A 26,872-nucleotide genomic window follows, 5' to 3' on the forward strand; every position below is an offset into this window, starting at 1 on the left:
TTAGTCTCAGAAACCCAAAGTTAATTGTTTATTGTTTGTTGTAAGATCTATTGGTAAAAATCAACATCAGTGGTGACAGTATATTGTCGACATAACATTGGTTTCGATTTCATTTGTACATCATAAAAAATAAATAAGACATGATTCGTCATTTAATGTAATAAGAAATGAAATCTTACTAATATTCTAAATGCGAATGTTAAGTTGGATGGATGTTTCTTTGAAGGTAACGGCTTTACAGACCTCGGATGAAATATTGCGTAAATATAGAACAGTCTGGAAGAACCTTTAGGCTAATAAACTATAAAGCTTTTTTTTATTCCACTCGGATGGAGTCGACATCTAGTAAATTAATTTTACAGAAAGGCGAAGCATTGAATATTTTTTATTTACCCTCGCTTGCAAGCGTTTGCTGCTTCAATTCGTATTTATTCCGAGTTTCTTCTAATGTTTTATATTCCTTATTCATTTATTATCTTGTTATATATATTTTATATTTATTTATAATGACTATAATACACTTTTCCATACACTTTTCGTCCCACCCTTTCAACATATTACAACCACTTTTTTCGCATTAAAAAGTAGCCATGTCATTTGTTAGACTCTAGACTAGCTGTATACCAAATTAAATCGGTACATTAGTTTTGACGTGAAAACGCTACTGACAAACAGACAGAATAACGTCCGTATTTTTAATATTATAAAAGTAAATACTAGTGACTAGTGAACATCTCCGTACATACTTGGATTCTGTTTTATATCACTATAGTGTCATTGTAAACTGTAATTACTGCAATAAATGTTGTCTAGATGAGGATCAATACGAGGCATGTATTCAGAGCAGGAAAATTTGTTATAAGAAATGATAGATTTATTTACAAACATAAAAATAACATCAACAGAGGACGGGGAGGCGAGCCAGTAGTTGATATTTCAGCAGACGATGAACACAAAACAACGGGAAATTAAGCGCACGTGAGTTAATACGACTTACTTTAAAAATTCAGTGAGGATTACATTAATAATAGTTATTAAATATTAGATAACAAGAGTTTATGTAACTATTGTTGGCACAATCTTTTCATTAGACTGATTCTAACTGTAATTTCAAGCTTTGGAATTTGTAACAAGCAATGTTGTAATTTAATGTGGAATAGTTAATATTTTTAATTTTATTTTGTTTACATTTCTTAATAATGATATTCATTTGTTTTAGAATCAAATTCGTTAGAAGAAATGAGTTGGTTTTTAGTATTGACTCTAGTGAGTATTTTATCTTTGGGCAGCTGCATCAACAGACCTGTTTACAAAATTGTTCTAACACAGAAAGGTTTCTCACAGGTTAGGTTTCATTTGATATCTTACTAATATTTTAAATGCGAAAGTTTAGATGGATGGATGGATGTTTCTTTGAAGGTATCACCGGAACTGCTCATCGGATCTCGATGAAATTTGGCAAAAAATAGAACATAGTCTGGAAGAACACGTAGGCTACTTTTTTTTTCAATTCCACGCGGATGGAGTTGCGGGCGACAGCTGGTTATAGATGTTTACTAAAACACGTGACCTGTATGCAAATTTCATGTGGAAAATTTTGTAATTTGTGTGAGTGGGGGATTTATTTTTAAAATTAAAAACATCGTACAATTTCAGTTCATTCAATATGACATCGACACTCCGCCGATAAGAGAGTTCACGTTTTGTACCTGGGTTCGATTATACGATTTAAACAATGAACAAGGCTTGTTCTCGTATGTTGGTATGTATATATATCTGTCATATTTTAAAAACATAAAAAGTAAGTAGTAAGTAATTGTTGGGCGATCCGAGGAAGCGATTTTAAATCATTTTACTTTATCTAAAATAGCATATTTTTCATTTATAACATCAACGTTCACGGATAAGGTAAGCGATGTTATATGTAAAATTATACAGCATAGAAATAACCGTGAGTTCACACTGCCAAAACATGTTGTATATCTCTGTCTTCTCAAAAAATATGAAAGGTACAGCAATTTAAGTCCACTCTTGCCATAACTATAGTAAAAACAAAATTTACGTTTATAGTCACAAATGTAACATCTGTCTTTCTCTTAAAACAAACTGACAATAGAATTTTAAAGCAATATTTCAGTACGTCGAAACAACAGTGAGTTCTTGTATTAACATTTTCAATGCAATTACTCGTACAAAACAAAATATTTAGAAAACAAAATTATTGTTCAGTTTGAGTTTATATTAATCGTTGTGTACAATTTAGAAAAAACGATGAGAAATACTTTAAAATTAGATGCTTACATTAACGATTTACGATCATTTTTCTGTCATTTCTCTTTTATAATTTAATACAAAAAATATATGAATAAGATCAACAGAAAGTCAAAAACATTGAACATGTATTTTATACCATAAATTTTGATATGCATATTGGCAAGGTCACAATCGGCCTTGATAAAACTAGTTGATCGAATTCACAGCCTTGTTAAAACTGTCACATACCGATGTTTCGAGGTAATATGTATGATGTTTAAGCTTTCGAATAAACATGAATAAATAAACAAAGTAATTGTGTGACCTCACAATATAACACTTTTACCGAATTGCAAACACGTTTATGTTAAATACTTATTAATAATAATAATAATTTTAAAAATAATAAGATTTTTTCATTATTATTTGTTATATAAATACAACGATTTCTAATTGTTATCTAACTAGGCAAATGTGTTACATACCAAATTTAAACCTCGATACAGCCACTTAAAAGTTGCCGACTTCGAAAGTCCTGTGTTATTTCGCGGTCAAAAAACACTTAAACCTTTCCCACGATACAAATTCAAAATATCCGTATTTGTTATTTAAAAAATAAAAAGGTTTTTTCCTTTGAAATAAACACTGATTATTAAAGTTTGTATTCTTATTATTAATTTATTTTGAAGCGAAATTATTTTTTCTACTGTATTTACACGTATGATCCTATCCCGGAGATCGGTGTGCCTTCGAACAATAATGGAATACCAACTAAGGGGTTCTTGTTTGAAACCCAGTGTGGCATTAAATATAGGCTCGCGTTAGCTTTACGGAACATCGACTTTATTAGGGTGATAATTTTAGTTACCGCTCCTTTTTTCATTTTAAAGTAACATAAGCTGATTAAAATTAAAACCGTAATTAAAACACTAGCTAAATAATAACGCAATAAAAAAAAATAGTCGATGAAGCAAATTGTACGGACGGATGTATCAACGTACGAGTATAGGCGTGGTCTACTTTCGCAATCTTTATTTCCAATTTACTAGAAGTAATCGGTGTATTGAGGTAACATACATAATTAACTAGTACTCGTTTGACTACTTCACGGTCTAATTGATTTTTTTTTTCATAGTAAAATGTTGACGGTCGACATACAGCACATGTAGGCTGACAATAGACAGGAGTAAATCAATCTTAATTTTAGTAAGTTTTAAGGTTATGTAACTTCGAATTGTCTTACATATAATGCGATAAATATTGCTTTGCTAGTCGCCTAAAGCTGTTATCCAACTCTGTAAAAGTACTATATGTATTACATATACAAACTTTTAGTCCTAATGAAATAAAATAAAAATTCAGAAGATATTTAAAAATAATTTTTCTGATCGTCGAGATTTTTTTTTTACTTAAGAATATTTTTAATCGATTGATTGTTGTGTGTAAGTGATAAGTATAGGTTAGATATAACGAGGTAAAATAAGTCAATCATTTTATTTACGGGGTCATGTCATGTGGTTGGTTAACGTCGATATATAACTGTATCTATTGTCATTCTGTTTCTAAATATCCGTTCTTATAAATATACAGTTTCTAAATATTATTACATTAATATTTTCCAGTTAACAGCAATCGTGTAGTAAGGCTATGGTTGGAAAATGGTGGGCACTTCATGAAAGTTTCAATAAATGAGAGGACACCATCTATGATTTCCGTTAGCATTGTGCGAGATTCATGGAAACATATTTGTCTATCGTATCAGGCTGATTATGGAGCCTGGGCTCTTTATATGGATGGTAGACTTATCAGTTGTGAAGCGTTACAGAGTGTAAGTAAAAAAAAACATTAAAAAAAGTAATTCGTGTAATTTAATTCTTATTCTACATAACCGAAAATAAAATTTGCCAAAGTTAAGAAAAATTCAAAGAAAATACTGTATTAAATATTTTTTTTTTTTGCAGCTCCGCGGTTTCGTTTTACCCGGTGGTGGAAGTGTAATAATAGGATATGGCACTAGCAATGGTAAGCAAAGGTTTTCATTACACTTAACAATTTTAAATTCAATAACAAAATATTAACCAATCAATTTCTTACAGCAATACCAAGCGGAATAGAAGGCGAAGTATTTGGTGTTAATATGATTCTTAGTTCAACGATAGAGAGAAATCACACTATAAAAAGGGACCCACTTTACGCACAAAAACGTTTCTTACAAAACAGAGTGTTTGGAAACAGAAATTTAAAATACATTGTCCTCGGCAAACTTGATTCTAAAGAAATAAAAAATAACTACGAAACCAGCAAATCACCTCCGACACCGAATAAAAATCCAATTAATATAAGATATGAATTTCCCTATAATTTCAGTGAAAATAATCACTTGGAGGTCACATCACTGCCTTCTACTTTTGTGGACAATACTGTTAAAGATATTTTTGATTTCTCTTTAGTAGATACAACTGGATCCACAGATAAAATAAATTTTTGGAATATGGTCAATGAACCCACCCAAGAATCTAAATATAACCTAAACCCACCTCAAAGCGATATAGAAGTTACAGATAACAATGAAACAGAAAATAAAACTGCTACAGTATCAATTTGGAATACTTTGTCACCACCAAGAAAGAAAAACATTTTCTCGAAGACATTAAAAGCTACCAAACCAATTCATAATATTTTTTATGAATTAAATGATGATGGCAATAATATTAATGTTACCAATGTTCATAATGAAAGCAAGGAAACATCTACAGCACAAACATCTTTTCCCTCGGAAAATTCTTTTAACCAAAAAATTGGCTCAAAGATTTCAGGTAATGTATTAAACTATTTAAAAAGAATTAATTACTACATGAAAGAAACTATCAAAGTGCCAGTGAATGTACCACTCGTTAAAATATCTGATGACTTTGAAAAACCTAAAGAGTTAAATGGAGTGAAAGTTCACCAACCTCTGAAATTCCAAAGACGAAATTTTGTTAGCAAACAATTCGATAAACGAGAAATAAAAATAAACGGTAGTATTGTTAATGCAAATGCAAATTTAGAAGATCGCAATTCAAACATTACGTTTCTTAATCCAACGCTAAAAGAAGGTGAAAACCTTACATCAAAATCTAATCAAAGGATTTATCGAAATATTGATGGAAAACAATCTAGTAAACATTATGACAAAGATGAAATATACAGATTTAATCCGTACGTAACAAAAGAGAACATAAACAACAAAAATGTATTTAATTCTGACATAAGTAAAAAAAATAATCAACACACTATATTACCTTTTATAAAATCAATTGAATATTTCATCAATGACCGTGATAATAGCTCAAATGAGTTATATAATGACGATATCAATTCTAGTGACTTATTTACCAGAAGTGTAATGCACGGCAATAAATGGCGTAATGTCCACACTTACAGTAACGATTATACACCGCGGCGTGTTAACCTGGAGTCTGGATTGATACAGAGAAATGACATATCAGAAGCAAACAGAAAGCTACCATCATTGCGACTGAAATATAAGCCTGAAATCCAGAAATTCTTAACAGACAATAAGGATCCATCCATAATTGAAGGTCGCGCCCTCGCTAAGGCTGTTTCAAATGAATCGAATCATGGTTCTTTTTCAATACTTAAATACAATCGTGGCTTTTTGCCAAAACGTAGGAGGGATCAGAAACCTTTAGGTAGAGTAAATCGAGTCTCAAAAACTAATAATAAAGAAAAGTTTGCATTTATAAATAATAATAGCAACGACATTAAATCTGATACTTATCTAGAACCTCTTACCCTGAGTGAAGAATTAAACATAAATAAACGTCGGCCTGAATTGAATAGAATAGGTGAAACAAGTTCGCCATATTACGGCTTGAAAATTTGTATGTCCCTACAAGCACATAATCACAATCTGTATGTACAACCAGATGGAAGTATTGACCTTACACGTATTGTTTCACCTGTAAAAGATAAAAATACAGGAGTAGAATTTATGATGCAGAATTATAAACGATGTTCTTTAAAAGATTCAATCTTAGAAGGACATCCATTACTTTTTATTGATTGGGATAAGACGCCAGTGAGGCTATTTGGAGGGGCATATCCAAAGAAAACTACAGACCTTTGTGGATTTTTCTAATACAAAAACATACAATATTTTTGTTGTTTGCTTAGGCTATGTTGATACAAAAATAAAACAAAACAAGAATCGAGATCCAATTCCACCATTTTACAATTTATTTTCATTGATGAGAATATCTTGTGTTAAAGTCGACGAAATCATTGAAATAATTAATTTAAGTTATTATTAATTGCCATCGAAATGTTTTTGTCAATTTACAGTACATACATTAAAAATTAAATCAAAGTACGTGGTGTTTTCTTCTACTCCTCAGAAACATAATATTATATAATATTTCAAACAACTATATTGAAATATAGTATATATAAATATAATATTAATTCAGTACAGCAATGAACGAGCTCATTACGTTTGAATTGCCATTAATCGAGAGCTTGTACATCTATATCTATATATATAAAAGAAAGTTGTGTTAGTTACACCATTTATAACTCAAGAACGGCTGAATCGATTTGACTGAAAATTGGTGGGCAGGTAGCTTAGAACCAGGAAACGGACATAGGATAATTTTTACCCCGTTTTCTATTTTTTATTCCGCGCGGACAGAGTCGCGGGTAAAAGCTAGTACATAATATATTATTAGTAAACCTGTTATTGGATACATTGGAGGCAAGAAGTTTTTTTGATCGAAAAATATTTCAAAATATAAACTTACATCTTCAACTTTAAATTTTTAAGAACTGAGGAATTTCAAGATTTATCGTCGAAGTATCAAAATTCAAATTCAGTCAAGTAATTCTGGTTAATACTTCTATTTTGGAATTTTTCTTATTAATTCCAATATAGAAGTGTTAACGTCAACTTCAGTCAAGAAAAAATATTTCATCAAACAAACTTCTAACTTTGATACTTAGGCGATAAATCTTCAAAATCCTTCCTTAGTTCTTGTCTACGTATAAAAATATTATTTGTCTAACTGTGAAATTAAAGATTGCAATTACAACATTCACATGTTGATAAAAATGACTGGTATTTCGTCTGGGCGATTGCAATTAAATAAATGCCCTGATTCACATTTTAAGTGCATTAAATAAGTAATTAGCTTCAGTCGGTGAATGGTATGTGTTACAAAAACTTAATTATTAGTTTACATTCATGGTTATAGGTACGCAGAATTTAGGGTTTGTATGTTGGCATTGCAAACAGATCTGCAGAAAATAAGCAAAAAGCATATACTAGAAGAGTAACATCTAACGTGTACCTTTAACTTTATTTAACTTCTAATTTTCAATCTGTTAACCTTTACACTAGCAAACTTCATATTATATTCGTTATTTTTATTATAACTTGTAAGCAGAACTGAATAAAAGGCTACTTTATTTTATTTTTATTATGATGGCATTACCTGACATATATATTTCATATATAACATGTGTTCACGATCTATTGGTAATAAAGTTTATTGACAATGCATGCACGAAAATTAGAAGTTTTAAACATTTCAAATATTATTTTTATTTTATCAAATCAAAATAACATTTATATCGATGTCGAAATCGAATTCAGGTCAAAAACGGTTCGACAAATCTTTGAGAAAAAAAAAACATTTCGTCAGAGAACCAGTATTATTTTGAAGGACGATATTGGCTAATATTTTACTACTTTCTCAGTGCAAAATACATGTGATGACGAAAAGCTCGTTCTCAAAACTAGTTCATAATTGACAAAAGTCCTTAGTCGAAAAAGATTACATAATAAATTATACAGCAACAACATATACTTATTATGTCTTAACAATAAATATTTTTATTTCTAACTCGGTGTTGCCTGCGACTTCGTCAGCGTAGAATAAATAAATAGCTTAAGGTACTCGATCCACTCGTTTCGGAAATTGCCCACTACAATACGCACTCATGGACAAAATGACTATCTTATAAATATTAAAAAAATGGTTTCTCGTTACAAGCAACACAAATACAATTAAATTTCAAATATATAAATAAATATATATTTTTTTCGATTTTGAAAACAAACTTCAATTTCATTAATTGCATAGATAGTAGATAGGTACTACTAGATACATCATAAAAATATATTAAATATATAAAAGTAGAATAATTGTCGCAGTAAGCATCTTTTAATGGTCATTAAGAGCGAGTCGTAGAGTGGATTTAATATAAGAGATATACGCCAAGGTATAAGGCCAAGGTATTGCTTAAATCACTTTTAAAGGAGCCTCTGAGTGGCAGTAAACTCTTTACAAATTAGTACCAAGCTCCAAGCGCTTAAGTGACTCCACCGTATGCTATAACACTTAAAGATCTCACAGTACATTGATACTGTGGATAGGACCCATAAACGTATATGTATCTAAAAAAACTGATTACCATTTATCAATAAAATACACCTGGTAACCGTAAAACCTCATTTTATATCCATAAAACTCTTTAATCACAGCAAATAATATGAAAATAGAGCGTAAATGCGCTCTATTTTCCAAATGAGAAATCCTGAGAACTGCTGGAAAATCACGATCCGGGTTTAAGCAATTTGTAAACTATTTGCGTTAAATAGCTGGAAGAATCTGTCAATAATTACAAATGCATATTATATTAAATTTCTAATAATATCTCTGTTCTAGGGAAAAGACAAAATAATATGAGTCAAGAGTCACTATAATCTCGTCATCTACATCTCGGTATGTGACATAAATAAATATTTTTTTCATAAAATATTAAAACTCGTATAAAAGTGATCCGTTGAAATAAAACTGTACCTACGTAAAAATGTATTTACATATTTATTTTATTTTTTACTGATTGAATTTTATTTATAAAGCAATCTATATTTCTGAGAATATTTTTGTTTTAATATTGTTATAAACAGATTTTTTCTAAATAACTATTTAATTCTTAGAAAACTAATAATCATTACGCTTCACTTTCAATAGGGTCCAAAAAAAAACATCAATTGGACGATCTTACTAGAAAAAGTTACTTTAATTTTCCTTGTATTAATTACTTAAAAAATCACAATTAAAGTAAACAAAGTGTTTATTTAAAAATATATTCACATTCTGTATATGTACGAGTAAATAAATAAAATAAAGCATTTATTTACTTTAGTGCAACAAAAGCTTTGATTGTTTACTATTGGTATACTGTTTTGATATTTCTCGGTAATAAAATGAATGTATTTACGTTGTTAAAACAATTGTGAATATAAAAATAAATTATTCCCTTATAATTTATTTCAAAAAAACTGAGACAATCTGTAAAAAATATAATTTCAATGTGTGTTTCCTGACTGCAGTGAATCTAATACGTGTGAGTATAAAATCACTGTAGTCGTAACTTAAGTTACGATAACATTATTAATTAGCATATAAACTTATATTTCAAGTCACTGTCGACTATTTTTTATTGCTGAGTCAAACTTGTCAGAAATATTGCGTTAAAAAATTCACAAAAATGTGTATTTGTTAAATGTGTTAATAAGGCATTTCTCGTCGTATGTTACGTCTTTAGTTTAGTAACATTTTATAGAATCGATAGAATCTAGTAAAGAGAATTGTAATAGTGATTTTAAATAATAAAAATAGATGTAGCAACAAACTGCACCGAAATTTCTCGTGAAGAACTTATCATAGAAATAATCGTATGCGATTTCGGGCTTTAAATTATATTAATCCTTTAGACTGATTTAAATTAAATATTACTTTATAAAAGAAAATGAATGCGATAATCTGCCGGATGTTTATTCTACACTTTAACAAATATGGTTATGTAAGGTACAATTGCTATTGGATTTTTATAAAAATGCACTCCGATTTGAAAAATGGTTACATGTTGAGAAACATTAAGTAAAAGAGAAACGCGGCATAATATAGTTAGTAACTATATTTCTCGAAATTATAATATATTAGCTTTTACCCGCGACTCCGTCCGCGTGGAATAAAAAATAGAAAACGGGGTAAAAATTATCCTATGTCCGTTTCCTGGTTCTAAGCTACCTGCCCACCAATTTTCAGTCAAATCGATTCAGCCGTTCTTGAGTTATAAATAGTGTAACTAACAAGACTTTCTTTTATATATATACTAGCTTTTACCCGCGACTCCGTCCGCGCGGAATAAAAAAATAGAAAACGGGGTAAAAACTTATCCTATGACCGTTTCCTGGTTCTAAGCTACCTGCCCACCAATTTTCAGTCAAATCGATTCAGCCGTTCTTGAGTTATAAATAGTGTAACTAACACGACTTACTTTTATATATATAGATAAGACTTTATATAATATGTTACTACTTGAAGCAAAAATTTAGTAGATATTTTAAAGAGTTTACGCGCAGTTTATCATGTTTTACATTGGATGTGAACGAAAAGTGCATATTGCTATATTTGATCAAGGAACAAAAAAAATTGTTTACGAATTATGGTCATATTTCGACTAATAAGCAATCACTAGTTATTTATACTTATGGTACAAATTTTATGCAAAAATTAATGCTTTGAGAAAAATCAAAAATTTAGGTTTTCTTTACTTTAGTTATTTATTCATCACATCCGGAATGCTCGAATACTAAACTGACATTTGCTCTCTTTTCAAGTAATTATCTTTTAAAATACATTAATAGACAAAGTTGTTAAAATAGAAAGTGTAATAGTTGTCTATTTGTGTAAGTGACAGTAATTTATATGTAATCTTGTTACATCTAAATTAATTTTATTTTATATCAATTTAAATTTAAATTAAATTTTTTGATCCCACAGACAAATTATGTTATATAATTTTGTGGGACATAGTTCTATTTTAGGTTTTTATTGTATTGTAAATAAATAAATAAATAATAATAAATCTAATATATAAAATTCTCGTGTCACAGTTTTCGTTCCCGTACTCCTCCGAAACGGCTTGACCGATTCTCATGAAATTTTGTGAGCATATTCAGTAGGTCTGAGAATCGGCCAACAATCTATTTTTCATTTTTTTTTTAACTGCGCGCGGACGGAGTCGCGGGCGACAACTAGTATTATATATTATTGTAAAGCCTTGATGATATTTTTTTGTGAATTTTATCTTCATTGTTGTTGATTTGTTTTGTTTTCGCCATTTCTTCAACACAAGTTTCAATTTTATATTATATTTCAGTGAGTATAAAATAAAGTCATACTAAACGCAAATAAAATATCATCGCGGCAGATTATTATGAAAATAGTAAATACACTTCCATATCTTGTGATATTTCATATCGTATAACTGTTGAGCAAGTTTCATAAAGTTTTATTTAAATTACAGAAAATTGTCCTCTAGATGTTATACTTCGTTCAAAGATTTCAAATACATTGAAACTGAATTTTCCCTTCGTTCCATTCAATCTAGTTCTTATTTCCATTTCGTTGAATGCTCGACGTTGCAGTGATTATATTTCCTCCACTTTGCTCATACAAACATAATAAAATTGTATTAAAAATAACACTTTATTTAAATAATTAGCTTATAACTTTAAATATTTTGTTTTCTAACAATAGTGGAGTAAAATAATTCGAAAAATCCTATTTTACTAAAATTATCTAGTTGTAGTAATCGATTTTTCCAGTGAAGTTTTTTCATCGTAAATTGAAAGGTCATAAAGAAGCTTCCATACAAAATTTTTTTTTATTCCTACGCGTTTTAACAAAGTTATTGCAATTTAAAAATTCGCCTCTAAACACGGTACCGAAGACGTGTAGAAGATACCTGACGATCGTATACGAGTATATTATGTTAATACATGTAGTTAATAATAATTGCTTGTTTTTTTTATCTACATATGTACAAAAATTCATTTATGTGTTCTTTTAACCTTTAAAACTAGGGACTTGCTAACCGACTGACAGACACACAGAGACAATAATTTGGTTTTTTGTTATACGGAATCAATTTTTTTAACACAGTTCGCACGGCGCTGGTAGTCTTTGGATGCCGAAGGCGGAGGACCGCGTACCGTGGAAGGTATTGGGAAAGGCCTATGCCCAGCAGTGGGCAGATAAAGAGTGTTGATGATGATGATGATGTTAATGATATACAGGAAAAAAACTACACAGCTACAGAGGGCGCTTATTACATTTTTGATAAACATTCAGGTCTATAGATATATTGTTAAATATGTTTGTCAGGCGAAATAGCAAAAACATCCGATCGTGGAGCGTTTGCGCGATGTCGTTTTGTCTAAACTATTATCACTTTTAAATTCGTAATATATAATACCACATTTACCACATTCGTATAAATAATTGGATAAAAATTTTCATCTACGATATTCGAATTAATTAAGATAAACTTTTGAAATATATTAAAAAAAAATGTTTTTTTTTTTTTTGGAATAGTCAATTCTATTTTACATTTAAAATCGAGCGAAAGTAGAAAGCCTATGGATCGAATCTACATATTTGTACATAATAAGCTGTGAATAAATTACATCATTGGAAAAAAATCGATTTTAGACACTATAATGTTTATATTTTTCAAGTCTACATGAACACTGAACATGAACACTTAGGGCCGTAATTAATATTCTATTTAAATAATTTTACTTTTACTTGATAATAATTAATTCAATTTGTGTCAAATTTAACCAATGTATAAACAGCAATAGATCGATTCGAATTAAACATTTACTTGCATCCAGAAATAAAAAAGTTAAATTAAAAAAAACACATTAAGGTCCGAGTCTCAGACATCGCAGCGTATAGGAGGAACTACAATGGGCTCGAGGTCGTGGTCTTACTTAATGACTCAATTAAGTATACCAGTAATATTAATGAAGTCAGAAGAGCACGGCTCGGTTTCTGAGAGCTTAAGAGAACCAGATAATCCTGCTGGTGAATTATCATAACAAATTATTCACAAAGATCATAATACAATATCTAAATTTTGTATAATAGCCTATATCTTTGGTTTTATGAGCATTTCTTTGTCTTTTTTTGTAACGTTTAAAAACAATTCGTTAATATTACTTATATTATAAATGCGAATGTTTAAATTGTTGGATGGATGTTTGTTTGAACGTATATCCGGAACGGTTCAACGGATCTTAATGAATTTGGCACAGATGTAGAACATAGTCTGAAAGAACACATAGATTACTTAAGTTTTTTTAATGCCACGCGGACATAGTCGTGGGCTACAGCTAGTTATATATAAAATGGTAATGTTGAAACATTATGATTATCGGTATTCAAAAAAAGATAATAAGTAGCCTATGTGTTCTTTCAGACTATGTTCTATATCTGTGCCAATCATCAAGATCCGTTGTGCCGTTACGGAGATAACTTCAACATTTGCTTTTATAATATTAGTAAGATTCACTTAAATATAATATTAAGATTTAATCATTTAATCTTAAGGAATGCAATAATACTGTTAGTCAATGATGTCACAGTTTACATAAGAAAATAATTCACATATAACTGACATAATGTAACCGTGATTGAACCAGATTAATCTAATCTTCGAGCTAAGATGATGGATAATTAGATATCTGGTTTTGGTACATATTCAATGTCCTGACATGTTACCACTTACCAAATACGATATTCATGTCACGCGACACGAAATATCGATTTAAAGATATTATGGTAGGTGGGGCAAGGTGGTGACCACCGAGCAATCGTTGGTGGTGGTCAGTATCTGTTACAAGTGGTAGCGAACGCGCGTCACTATTGGAGTGCCCTTTCGTAACCAGCAGTCGTAAGTCTTTTGAGATTTTTTTTTAAAAACTGAATCATAATTGTGGTAACACCTGTATTACAACAATATTGCTGTGCCTCTAAATTTTGTTAAAAAACGTGAGCAGTATTGTTTTTTTACAAGTGTCAAGAATGTATAATATATTCACTCCAAAGTGTTTGTTTATTAAATTTTTTAAGTAATAGAAATTATTAATTGATGATTAATATCCTTGTTAAATATCTGTGCTCTTACTGCTTGGCGAGTTTGTTTATATTTGGCGAATTTGTCATTAATTTTACAATATTTTTGGCTACATTATGAATTTGAATTTTCTAATATTGATATTGTCAACCAAGAAATAAGCAATAAGTATTGTTCATGTAGTAATCATAAGTATTAAAAATTTTATACTCTGAATATTGATCTTTAAGCTGAGTATATTATTTGTAATGTAATGAGGATCCTAAACGTGCCTTTTTATACAATTTGAAATTAAAAAATCGAATAGATTACTTCAATTGTTTCGCGGCATACTTTTCAGTTTTATTTTTAACTTGGGTGGTTTACTAAATTCAACTGATATGTAAGTTAATTAATAACTTACGGATGAATTTGAGGAATTCACCTTTATAATTTTAGATAATTTAACTTTATTTAAATCACAGTTCAACGCGAAAGCCTACGCCTAATATCTTATTAACAAGTGACGATCGGTAGTAAAAAACTTTGCAGAACAAAGATAAATATAAAAAAATGTTTTGTGGTTTATCTTCAAAAATATTAAATTAAAATTTTGATAAATGTATATACTATTTGTGTTATTGATTCTATCTGTGTAGTAAATAGTTGATTTACTAAGGAAAAATCATAGAATATTATGGTGCAGAAACTATTTCTAGTTTAATGTCTATACAACCTGTAACTTCTATTCACCCCATGTAACGATAGTTATGTATAGTTTTGACCGCTGCTTTACAAGAAATACGTTATAATTTTTAAACGTTTTTTTAACCTTGAAAATGTGTCTAATTTCATGGTTAAATACCGAGACTAATAATAATCGATGTCGATCCCCAATCTTAATAAAAAATCTGACGTATCGTTAATAATGTGATTGAGACATTTTTGGACTCTCTACTACCCCCCCCCCCATTAAAATAATCTTTGAACCGATTTTAAGGGGTAGTAACATAAATCCATTAGAAATTTTAATATTTGTTAGTATTATAGGTTTTATTATAGGAAGTCTGTATTATTTACATGTGTCGTGCATCGTACGTGACTATTGCGTCTAACAGTTAATAAGAAACTATACACTTTCGCTTGGAACATCTGCTTCTCGTCATGCATAACGTTTACGTAAACCTAAACAGCTATATAACTTAAGTTCCAGTTATGTTATAGCTTAAAAGTCAAATATAACACTTAATTGTTAACAAACATGACAAGTTAAATCATATGAAGTTTTATTTTGTTATCTATCTACCTATATCTATATATATAAAAGAAAGTTGTGTTAGTTACGCCATTTATAACTCAAGAACGGCTGAATCGATTTGACTGAAAATTGGTGGGCAGGTAGCTTAGAACCAGGAAAAGGACATAGGATAATTTTTACCCCGTTTTCTATTTTTTATTCCGCGCGGACGGAGTCGCGGGGAAAAGCTAGTAATAAATAGATTTTTAAACGTCCTTCGTAAATTGTTGTAATTCGTTAATAAATGGCGTCATAATCAGCCTTAGAAGTAATATGACTATGATGCTCTTGTTCAGAATTAAATGAAAAAATTTTTTTTAGTCAATCTTCAGTCTTTATAAAAATGTTTTTAATGCGGTGCTTTAATTTGGAAGAAAAATAATCATAAATGGCTTTTTTTCTTACGTAACAAAAAAAAAATAATATAATCATGATTGAACTCGTAACTATCCGAATAATACAACAGCATATCGTTAATAAATACAAAGTGGCCTAGAGAAATAAATAATTTTTAAACGCCCGGACTTTGTCAACAACCTATATCATAAAAAATATACTATTAAAAATTGTTTGTTCCTTGATTTTTACACAAATAAATTAATTATATAACAAAGTGGTACAAGGCAAACGGGAAAGGCCTTTGGTGCCTTTTTGAATTCTAGATCGACTCGTAAACGCAGAGGAAATTTCGAAATCACGTGAGCCGGTAATAACCTGGTTTTACGAATGTACAAGCGCATTTTATCAAATTTCATAAATCAAAATGTATGTTTGTGTGCTTGTCTCTGATTCCTAAAGCACTAGACAGTTTCTGATGTAACCTCGTAGGATGTTCGGATAACACTAAAAAAGGATTGTGCCCTAGAAAACTAAAAAAAAAAAAACATTTTAAAATAACTTTTTCGTAATCTTGTTGTAACATAAGATTATGTTAAAACAACTGATACTTCAAATTCTTTAATTGGTTAGTTAGTATTATTTACCGTACTTAATCTTCACTAAGAGTCCACTTACCGACTGAGTACCACCGTTAGACTTTGTCTTTATTAATATTAATAATTGAAATACAAGACAAGTAAGGTTCGGCTATTTTAAGACTGAAGCGATAGTTACATGATTTACAATTCTTAAACGTTTCATACGATTTCTTTCGAAAACACATAGCGTGTATTTAGTTCAATTGAACAGAAAATGTATTAGTCTCACGTAAACAGGAGATATAAAATGTTAGAAAATAACACTTAGTATTGAATAGCACGAGAGCGCAGCACTTTGAATACAAATCATCGGGCCCTACTCCGCGCCAGAAATGCGGAAGCGATGATTACGAAAGCGTAAAGTCGCGCACTCTATGTAATTTCACTTAAGTGTCTAGCTCCGGCTAAACCCACGTATCTGTCATAATGTTATCCACTATTAATTTTTTATCCTATACGCAATTACATTTTGACTATTTTATTTGTAATTAAACTGGACTTCGCGCTTTGCTATTTATAGTTATTATAACAAAAGCTGTGCTAACGCACTGACGTCGATTACTCTGCTGTTAGTGCATTCAAATAACTACTGTCAAGACACTACCGCTACCGAGGGCAGCGTCACCATAATTCTATTATGTTCATTGGTAGATTTATACTGATATTCTCTCTAAGTCAGTCCCTCATTTGTTAGATTGTTGTCAGCATGTGAATGGTTGCATCTAGAGCAGATGATATGCGTTCACCGGCTCCTGTCCAGGTCGCACATCGGTGTAAAATTTTGTGGACGACATCTCCTTGACTTGATCGATCCATCTTGTAGGTAAGCGGCCGCGTGAACATTGACACTATTCACGATAAACTCATATCCATCTTTACAACTGTATAGTACCTTAACAACCACAAAAATATTATAATACGTCATTTTTGTGAATCAATTAGTTCGATATATTTCACTATTTTTCGGTGACATATCTTTAACCGCTCGAGTACGAAAAAAAAGTTAAGTTGAAAAAAAGTCGAAGAAGAAATGTAACAGTAGCGGATTCACCGACACATAAAAATATTTAAAAAAAATCCAGAAAAATGGTTGAAAATCTCTGATTAAAAAAGTAGACAATAATGTTCGTAAAACAAAGAAAAGTATATGAAGTAGACAATGCTGTTACTTGTTTTAACCAAACATGTTAAAAACTCATTAACATAGATTCTTTATCTAATAAATGAGCATTTAACATAACATTAGAAGAGTTTCCATTTTGTTAGCAGCTTTAAGAATTAAATGCATTCAGAAATTTAATTAATTTTTACATCTTGAATAATACAGATACGTTGTATTGGAAAAGAAATAAAAACATAATTAAGAACATCAGAAATTAACGGAATGGAAATAAATTCCATTTTTCGCTTGCCAATTGAAATGGAACGAAATTGTTCAGAACATATTGCAATACAAAAATGTTGAAAGAGTAAATCCTTTTACAGAGATTCAATTAATTTTCGATGGAAAAAACTAGATTAGTTTAAACAGAACGTGTAATAATTAATATGTTACCCCGGTGAATGTTTTTTCTAGAGAAATGCCATAACAAACGTATCGAGTATTATTACTCGTATGATATTAGATTTCATTGGAAATGCTTCTAACAAGAAATTAACAAGAAGGCTCTTCGACCGTCTGAAGTTACTCAAAATGGTTGCCAATTAGTGAGACTTATCTCACATTAATATTTTATTTGCAATAAAAAAAATTCTTAGGTAGGTTTATATAAGTGGTGATGCTTATTTTTAATTTTAAACCTGACAGATTTTACACATTTTAGTAAGCCAAATGAAAAAGTAACCCAGTCGTACACATATATAGCTGTAAATGAACATGTATACAGAAAGCGACAGAAAGCTGTAAAATAAATAGAAAATTATATTCAAAGCGAACATGGAGAACGCATGGCATGAATAAAAAAAACTTAAACTCTACCTTTAACTTTGCAGAATAAGGCCAATTCTAATTAAAAATAAAAATGCTCGACTATTTAAAATGCCGTTACTCATTACTTACACAATTAAAAAAAACTTTCAGACATTCAGCTAATGTAAAATAATGAACTACTTTTTCTTATGACGGTAGGTTGATGGTAATGCAAATAAAACCACTTCTTAGTATTCTTATTAAATACTAACTACTTTTAAATGCATATTATTAAAAACAAAATTACTAGATAACTCTTAACGTCTAACTTCGCGCATGGATAACTCGAATTACTTTGTGATTTTGTACAATTTATCAGGTAGGAGCGTAGTGACACAATGCAATCCGTATACCTAAATATCTAGTATATCTTTTAAAGCCTGTCACGGGTTTTTGTTCTGCAATAAATCTCGCTGAACCGGGCATGCGTTACAACGACAAGCCTTCGGGTCATAAAATCAATATTGTCAAAAATATCCATCATTCAATCTGACTATCAAAGCCGTCAAAGGGCAAGCAAAATTTTTCATCAAACATGAAAGCGTTTTTACTTTGAGCAATATTTGTCAAAAAAATAACACACCAATTTTTGGTCAGATATTATCATCACTATGATATCACCATTTTCAACCTCATCATCATATAAGTGTGATGGTAAAGCGCTAGTTTATTCAATATTAAAAGCTTATAACAATATTAAGACTTCATTGTTGGGTACCTACTTCGTTTTAGTATTTTGCTTTCACTTCTAATGTCGTAAGACGAAACTTAATAGTATATGTTTGATCAGATTAACGTTCTAATGTCATACTGGTGTGTACGTGATTGACAGATCGTGTTTGTAGCAAATTGATATTTTATGGAATAAAGTCCGGTCCATTCGTAGTTTGGATGTAAACATGTGACGTTGTTATGCAAAACGATGAACGTTTCGTTCGTCACAAATCATTCATGCATATTCATATTGTCCGGACTCCCATACAATATACTAGTTGAGGTCCATCAAAATTAAGTTTGTAATATTAATACTGATTGCTTTGAATTGTTTTTATTTATCTACCGGAAAGCAATTAAACTTGAACCGGAAAATCTTTTAAACATTTATAGTTAGCATATTCTTGATAGATATTGACATAAAATTAGAATATTACGTTAGTGTTTGTTTTTTTAAATAACATAAAGCTCTTTTTCTGGGATTAGAATGAAAATGTTTGTTAAACTTAAATGAAACCAGTACGGTTGCTATTAATACATTATGTTGTTAATTTGTTAAGGGGTTCTTTCGTAATCGAGACATGACATAGACAACTAGAGACGTTCCCGTTATACAAGAAATTTATTTTTGTATCTAGAAAAAAACATAATATCAATGTTCGCTGTTATGAACACACGTACGTTTATTAACAAACGCCAGACTGGAATCTGACTATTCAAAGATATTTGATACCGAATAACAAGGTGCCTTTGCATTGTGAGATTATATTTTTACGAGAACATGTAGATGTTTCTCTCGATTTCATTTTTAATGATTACGTAAATTGATATATTTTTACCCGACCTAAGTACAATGTTTTTTTCGCGTATAAAAAATATGTTTGTATTTTATGTATCTTTTCCATGGTCACCTCTTGTCGCCGAAATAGGCGAACCGAGATTAATGAGATGTCATTCCATTTCTCGTCAAGGAATGGTCATAGATTTTGTCATAGACTTATTGATTTGAAACTAAACAGAGAATAGATATAAAAGTAGGTATTTGAAATACAAGTTATTTTAATAACCAAACTATGAAGAAGGACACCTAACAAGTGAAAATCACTTCAGTCGTTTAGGCTAAGGACGCCCACAATAACTCACATAAAAACGCGCATACATAAAAATATGCTCGCAAACATCATCACCCAAGTACGACGTGGGGGCCTTCAAGAGTAGAATGAATAGGCATTTACAAAGCTAGCGCGTACTACCTTTAGACCATAGATTTCATCAAGTGGGATCGTGGTCATATGCTAGCTTATTCAATATAAAAAATAACCTGCTGAGTCAATTGTGTAATAATAAGAAATTGCACTAAAAATTAACAAAATTCGTTATTCAGAGTGTAATACATTATTATGTAACCAATGCGTTCATACGAAATCGAAAGTGCATCAAAGTATAAAGCGAGCAGGCGCACGTATCGGTCTAATTGTTAAAACGGAGATTATATAAACGATTGGACGTATTACTGTCTGATTGCTTCAAGACATTTATGAATAGACTAGAAAAAAAATTGACACATAATTAACTTCGTAAGATCTTTAATAAGGATTTCTCGACTTTTTCGTAATCACCTATGATTTATTACATTGATAAAATTTACCACAACAAGAGAAAGTGACTTTTTTGTTCGTATCAATGTTACTAGAAAATAATAGGAACATTAAGCAAAACATAAATATATTTTAGATGTAAAAATGTACTGTCAAAAGTGTATTAAATAAAATACTCTATAATGTATTGAGTAACCATTAAACTGGTATCGACAGGGTCTGTAGGTTGTCAATTTAGCTTATTAACCGTGGACTTCTGACACTAAAATCTCTTTATAAAAAATATCGTCGTCTTTGTCATTGCCTTTGACCAAACGGAGATGATAATATCTTTTAAACGGAGATTTCTCAGAAACCCAAGGTAAATCATTGATTGATCATTAAATTCCAACAAATTTTTTTAATCAACCGATATAGATCACTTGTTTGTATAACATAGTTGTTAGTACGGATGTTATTTGCATACATTTAAAAACGGAAAATGAAAAAAAAAAATTACAAAAAAATAGATTTAGAAAGACGAGTCGTGCATATATTAAACTCGAAATATTCCATATACGATAAATCATAGTCTTGTTATAAAGTTAAAGAAAGCAGTGATTTTTGTATCGTACACAACAAATGATCACGATGAACGCGCCGCGCCGGTGACACAGTCGGCGCGTCATTCAGTTACAACCGGTAAAACTATGAGGCGACTTTCACTTTTATGTTGGTGAGATAATGACTACAATGTCGCGTTTAACTAACTTGTAGTTACGGCTTTCGTACAACCCAACTAATGATCGACCAGTGCTCGAAATATAAACGCAATTAACATAAATGAAACAGTATTGGATATAAACTCTGATCGCTCTTCATTTTAACCGAGTTCACAAAGAAGAAGGTTTTCAATTAGTGATTTTTTTTTCGTCCGGATGAATATTGAGACAAGTAATTAAATTACATATTTGTAAATAGGTGATAAATTTGTAAAATCATCACTCCTGTTCACATTATAAGATTTATCCAAAGCCTTAACATTCAGTTAAAATAACTTTCATATTGAACAATATCTATGCTTTCTACTTTAATAAGCCTTTTATTAGCTTGCCCTGTTTGTTAATTGTAAATAGATTTGTAAATTCGTTATATGTAAGAGGATTACAGGCATTCGAATACATATTTCCGTTACCATTTTGCACTTGTTTTTGTTGTGAATCAAGTCTGTATGGTACATTATTACATCTTCCGGCTCGTGTAGAAAACAAGACGCTGTCTCTAGTTTTTTTCTACACTTACAATATAAATTTATTTTAAATCACTTCCCCATTTCATATCATAAGACTTTCTCTGTCATTATTCACTATACTTAATGTAATTGTATTTAGCCACGGAATTACTGCATCGCTCAAATCGTGGTTAAATTAAAACTTTTTATTATTTCCTTCAAGTTTCACTGCTATCGGAAGTTGGACCGAATCACGACAAATTTATTCTTGATTCCAATCAGTTCTTTCCATCTTTCATTCCATTTTAAAAATATCGTCCAATTTATTATCGACCATTTTATCATAATTTTTATTTTTTACTACTTTGTGTAGTGTAGAAACATCCTTAAGAAATATTAAAACCTTAATGGTATGAGACTGTGATGTTTACTGGGAATTGAAAAATTAAATGATAACATCGATTCATAGATAAGATATTAAAACAAAGAAAACCAGCTATTACCAGACATAAGTAATAGGGAATGGAGGTAATACCACGGAAACGTATAGGAAAATAATTTATTCTTAGTAGTCAAAGAGGTTCGAATATAATAAAAGTTATATAGCGGACATTACGAGTACCTTTTTTTCAAATATTTGAAGATCAATAGTCAGAAGAACTCCAAGTCTGGGCGTGTCAAATAAATCTTGTAAAAAAAAATTTAATAAAATGCAAGCATATAAAACTAAGTCATTAAACTATTCATTTCTAGTAAGTTGAAAGTCGAACAATTTTGTCGCGTTAGACGTGTAGTAGCGCGAAACAAAACCCTTTGTCTAGCTTCCATCCTCTTGTTACGTAGCAGGATTTGAAAATGGAATTTATATTGCGCTTTTAAATTTGAGAACAAAAGTAACATGATATCGAGTAATTTTATTCGGGGAACTATTTTTTGTTTGATTTATTTTATTAACTTTGAACCTAAATAAAAGCCATTTCGTTATGAACCTGGCATGGGTTTAGTTAGTTCCAGCGAGTCAAATTTTATAATGGAGTAAATATATACTGTTTTATTTTCATGTTTCGCGTTACACTTCGAATTCAATTCGTTTTATGTTGTATGCTGAAGGATATTAAACATTTTTTTTATTTCAGATAATGAGAGTGTTCTTGCTGTGCCTCTTGTTAGAGATTGTTTGGAGTCGGGAGAGCGACTGGCGGCCCATCGTTCCAGAACCCTCACAAGCCTACACAAGCTATGCCAACTTAGCCGATAGATCTATAGATGCTGGGTAAATTTGCATAGTTATATGTATTAACAAGAGCATAACTAATCTCGTCATATTAAAAAGAAAAAATAATGTGAAAAGTCTAAATAAATCACAGTGCAAGTATAGATTAAGGTCATGGATTTTGCCACAAATCGCGAAGTGGCTCAATGAATTTTTCAAAATCGAACAAATTGCTTAAAAAATTCCAAAGAATAAATTTTTTAGAAAATTTACGCTTATTTTAGAAATTACAAACATGTTAAGATCAATTTCCTTACCTTTACATTAAATATGAAAAAGATTTTTCATTAATTTTTTTAGATGCGTATTAAAGGTCACGTACTTCTTTCGGTTTTTCAAGGAACCAACATTTTTTCTCTTCAGTTATCTGTCCAGTACTTTAAGAACGCATAACGGACGAACATACGTACGAACATTCATTTTAATGTTCTATACTTATTTCACTAGACTATATATTTGACGCACCGTGAAATTAAATTTTCAAAGTTATATATTAACGCTTATAAAAGGAAATCCGCTTAAGTGAAAAGTCCTACTTGATAACTGTTTTAATTGATAGACTTATATATAAAAGAGGATAATGAATAATTGGAAATACCATTTAATAAATATTTAATTTGAATAACTCATTTCACATTAAACAACATTAATGGAATATACCAAAATATATTTGTAAATCAATCGTCCCTGCAATCGATTAACAAACTGATGCTTCAAAGGCATGTGTACCGTACATAGAGTACACAATATATACATATATGTCATGAATATCGACAGTTCTGGGTAACTGAGACGCATGTAATTACATCGATTTCAATGCCTCCTCTCAATATATTAATCAAGCTAGTATAACCAATCACAGTAGCTATAAGGGCGCAATTTACCAATAATTCTGAGAACACACTGAACGCTTTCACGTTCGCGTTTAAGAAATGCACGCTTCAGGAATCATTTAATCGCATTATACTTACTAAAGCGCGTGTGACAGAGAGCGGAGTTATTAAAACTAAGGAATTACGAAGAAATGAAAGAGTTGAAGACGATATCTACCCACTTATATATGACACCATTGATCAAAACAACGCTATATAATGTGTAAATTAGATACGATGTGTAAATTTATTGTGTTACACAAAGCATTAAAAATTTTTTTTACACCGTCATTCGATTCAAGGATTCCATCAATTTACATTCACCTAGGTCGCTGTCATTTTGTTAAGCAATATAACACACACCACCCTAAAATTCATTAACGCGTTGTGATTCACAAAAGGTCCGAAACATGTTTACATTCCGACAATTTGCGGTTGTATTGTTGCATGTTTGCATATATAGGTATTGTGTGTTATTGTGTTTCTATAATTGGTCTGTCGTCTGTGTGTTTCTAAACCACTATACAGATTTTAATCAAACTTTGATAGTGTAGACGCTACAAAAGGTTTATTGTGCAAAAAAAAAACAACATAAACAACATTTCTAGTATGAATCTTTTCTTTGCACAATGTAGGTGATTTGATATATTTAGATTTTAAGACTACATATATTAAGATTACACTTCACGCAGCATTGGCACAACATACGAAAAGTAAAATGGGGACCAGAAGGCGTTCTCTTTCCAGGTGGACTGATGACGTCACGCGATCGGCAGGAAATTGTTAGATGCGGAAAGTTGACGAGCGCATACTGTGAAATATATTGGCGAAGACATATGTGGATGATGATGATGTTACTAATGAGTTGAACTAAAGAATTTATTTTCAAAATTTCAGACCACAACTGAAGATATTAAATAGAAGACCAATACAAGCATCGCACACAACGAACAAGCTGACCAGTTTCTACAATGTTGCATCGGCACCGTCAACAGACACATGCAGCGTTTATAAAGTATCAATGAATCAAGAACTGCTTTATCAATATTTGGAATATGATAATTTATTACCTGATCTTAAAGAATTCACTTTGTGTATGTGGACAAAGTTTCATAATCATTCACAAGATCATCCACTGTTTTCATATGCAGGTAAGTTTTATCTACTGATCTGAGTACGAAAAACACCTTATATTTCTTTCTAAATTATTTCTTTTAGCAATATGTGATAAAAATATATGAACTTAGAACATCTTAAGATATCTAAAAAGTTTTAAAAAAGTGCTGTAAATTTAGTAATCATCAAATTCAAAGAATAGAAAAGGGATCTCAAAATAAAAACTCTCAGTTCAAATTGAGAAGTACAGAACTGAAAGGCAATGTTTATGCAGCGATTGTCAATTTAAATATATTGGTCCTCGACAAAAGCGCAGGTATAGGCTTCGCTATGTCATGAACTGTCCCTGTTTTAAGCGCATCACAAAATAAAATCGACGAACTGTAAATGGATTTTATCCAGAATGTTTGAACAGTTTGTTTGAGTGGTTGTGAACAGTCTCTCTCGCTGTTAAAACGGCTTTATTTTCTATTTTATTGGCGTCACAGACAACACACGGACGAATTTTAAAATAAAACAGTACCTGAAAATATTTCGCTACATTTTCAAAAGCCCGTTGATTATATTATGCATGAATTGTTCAGTTTATAGATACATTTAAAAAACAAAGTTGCATTTTTTTGCCGCTTACTTCTAATTCACGAAATAAATTAATATTGGACTTTTATTCCGGCCTTAAAAATTTAGGCTGCATTCATAAATATCATTTTTCGGAACCTCTAGCAAAATAGCAACTTAGCAATTTGTAAAATAAATTGTTGAGTTTAAATAATAATAAATATGAAATGAATAAGTTATAAGAAACGGATATAAAAAGTATACAAGTCTTGTTGGTTTTATTTTTTAATGTTTTTGCGCTGCCGACAGGAATTGACAATTTCCACTTTCCTTCCGACTTCCTTAACTTGTCTAATTTTTCTTGCTCATATCAATTTTTATTTTTAGAATAGTCTTTCAAGCGTATTCCGTTAATTATCTTTTTCGTTACGAAACTCCAAGATCAATAATCGTTATACATTAGGATTTACAGCTATTTGAACTTTATTTTTAACTTATTTAGGATATAATTCTAAGAGCAAATATATTTAATTAAGTTTTCCTATTCATATATAATCCTATCTGCTTTGTATTGAAAGCAAAAATCTATTTTAGTGGACATATGTAACTAAACTAGTAGGTCGGACTTGGGCATAGAGATATTTCCATGGAGAAATGTTTGTGTAAATTGCCAGATCAATTTAACGATCGATCGAATTGTACCGATATATTCCTTTTGTCCGATCTTTTAACGTTAAGAGAGATTAGGATCTCTCTTAACGTTAAAAGATCATCATCTTACGTTATTGTAGTTTCTTAGAAGACTGCTATTTATGGTTTATATTTCTATATTTATGCGGACAAATATTATATCGACAGATATAATATTATACACAGAGGCGCCGGCTATACGCCCGGAAAAAAAAACTTAATAAATAGCCTATGTGTTCTTCCAAGCTATGATCAATGCCAAAACATCCATCAACAACATATTATTATTATACATCCATTTATAAGATTAGTAAGATTTAATATGACGCAATTTATTTAAAGTTCCAAGAGCTTGAAGGTATTATAATA

At 30.5% G+C, this 26,872-nt stretch overlaps 3 protein-coding genes across 4 annotated transcripts in view; 2 read left to right on the plus strand and 1 right to left on the minus strand.

Annotated features, from left to right (window-relative positions):
- LOC106715924 (coiled-coil domain-containing protein AGAP005037) overlaps positions 1 to 26,872 on the minus strand; it is a 173,137-nt gene that overhangs the window by 12,436 nt on the left and 133,829 nt on the right. The gene's annotated exons all lie outside the window — the stretch shown is intronic.
- Positions 1,240 to 6,449, plus strand: LOC106715925. The gene is made up of 5 exons (XM_014509307.2): positions 1,240 to 1,344; positions 1,657 to 1,762; positions 3,876 to 4,081; positions 4,215 to 4,275; positions 4,350 to 6,449. The coding sequence occupies exons 1-5, from the start codon at positions 1,240 to 1,242 to the stop codon at positions 6,395 to 6,397; spliced, it is 2,526 nt and encodes an 841-aa protein (XP_014364793.2). The 3' UTR covers positions 6,398 to 6,449.
- LOC106715926 overlaps positions 13,971 to 26,872 on the plus strand; it is a 28,102-nt gene continuing 15,200 nt past the window's right edge. Inside the window, exons 1-3 of the mRNA XM_014509309.2 lie at positions 13,971 to 14,067; positions 23,131 to 23,267; positions 25,037 to 25,290. Of these exons, the coding sequence (XP_014364795.2) occupies positions 23,134 to 23,267; positions 25,037 to 25,290 (388 nt within the window). The 5' untranslated portion in view covers positions 13,971 to 14,067; positions 23,131 to 23,133. The remainder of the gene's footprint in view (positions 14,068 to 23,130; positions 23,268 to 25,036; positions 25,291 to 26,872) is intronic.

The sequence above is a fragment of the Papilio machaon genome, chromosome Z, assembly GCF_912999745.1.
Source record: "Papilio machaon chromosome Z, ilPapMach1.1, whole genome shotgun sequence".
NCBI lineage: Eukaryota > Metazoa > Arthropoda > Insecta > Lepidoptera > Papilionidae > Papilio > Papilio machaon.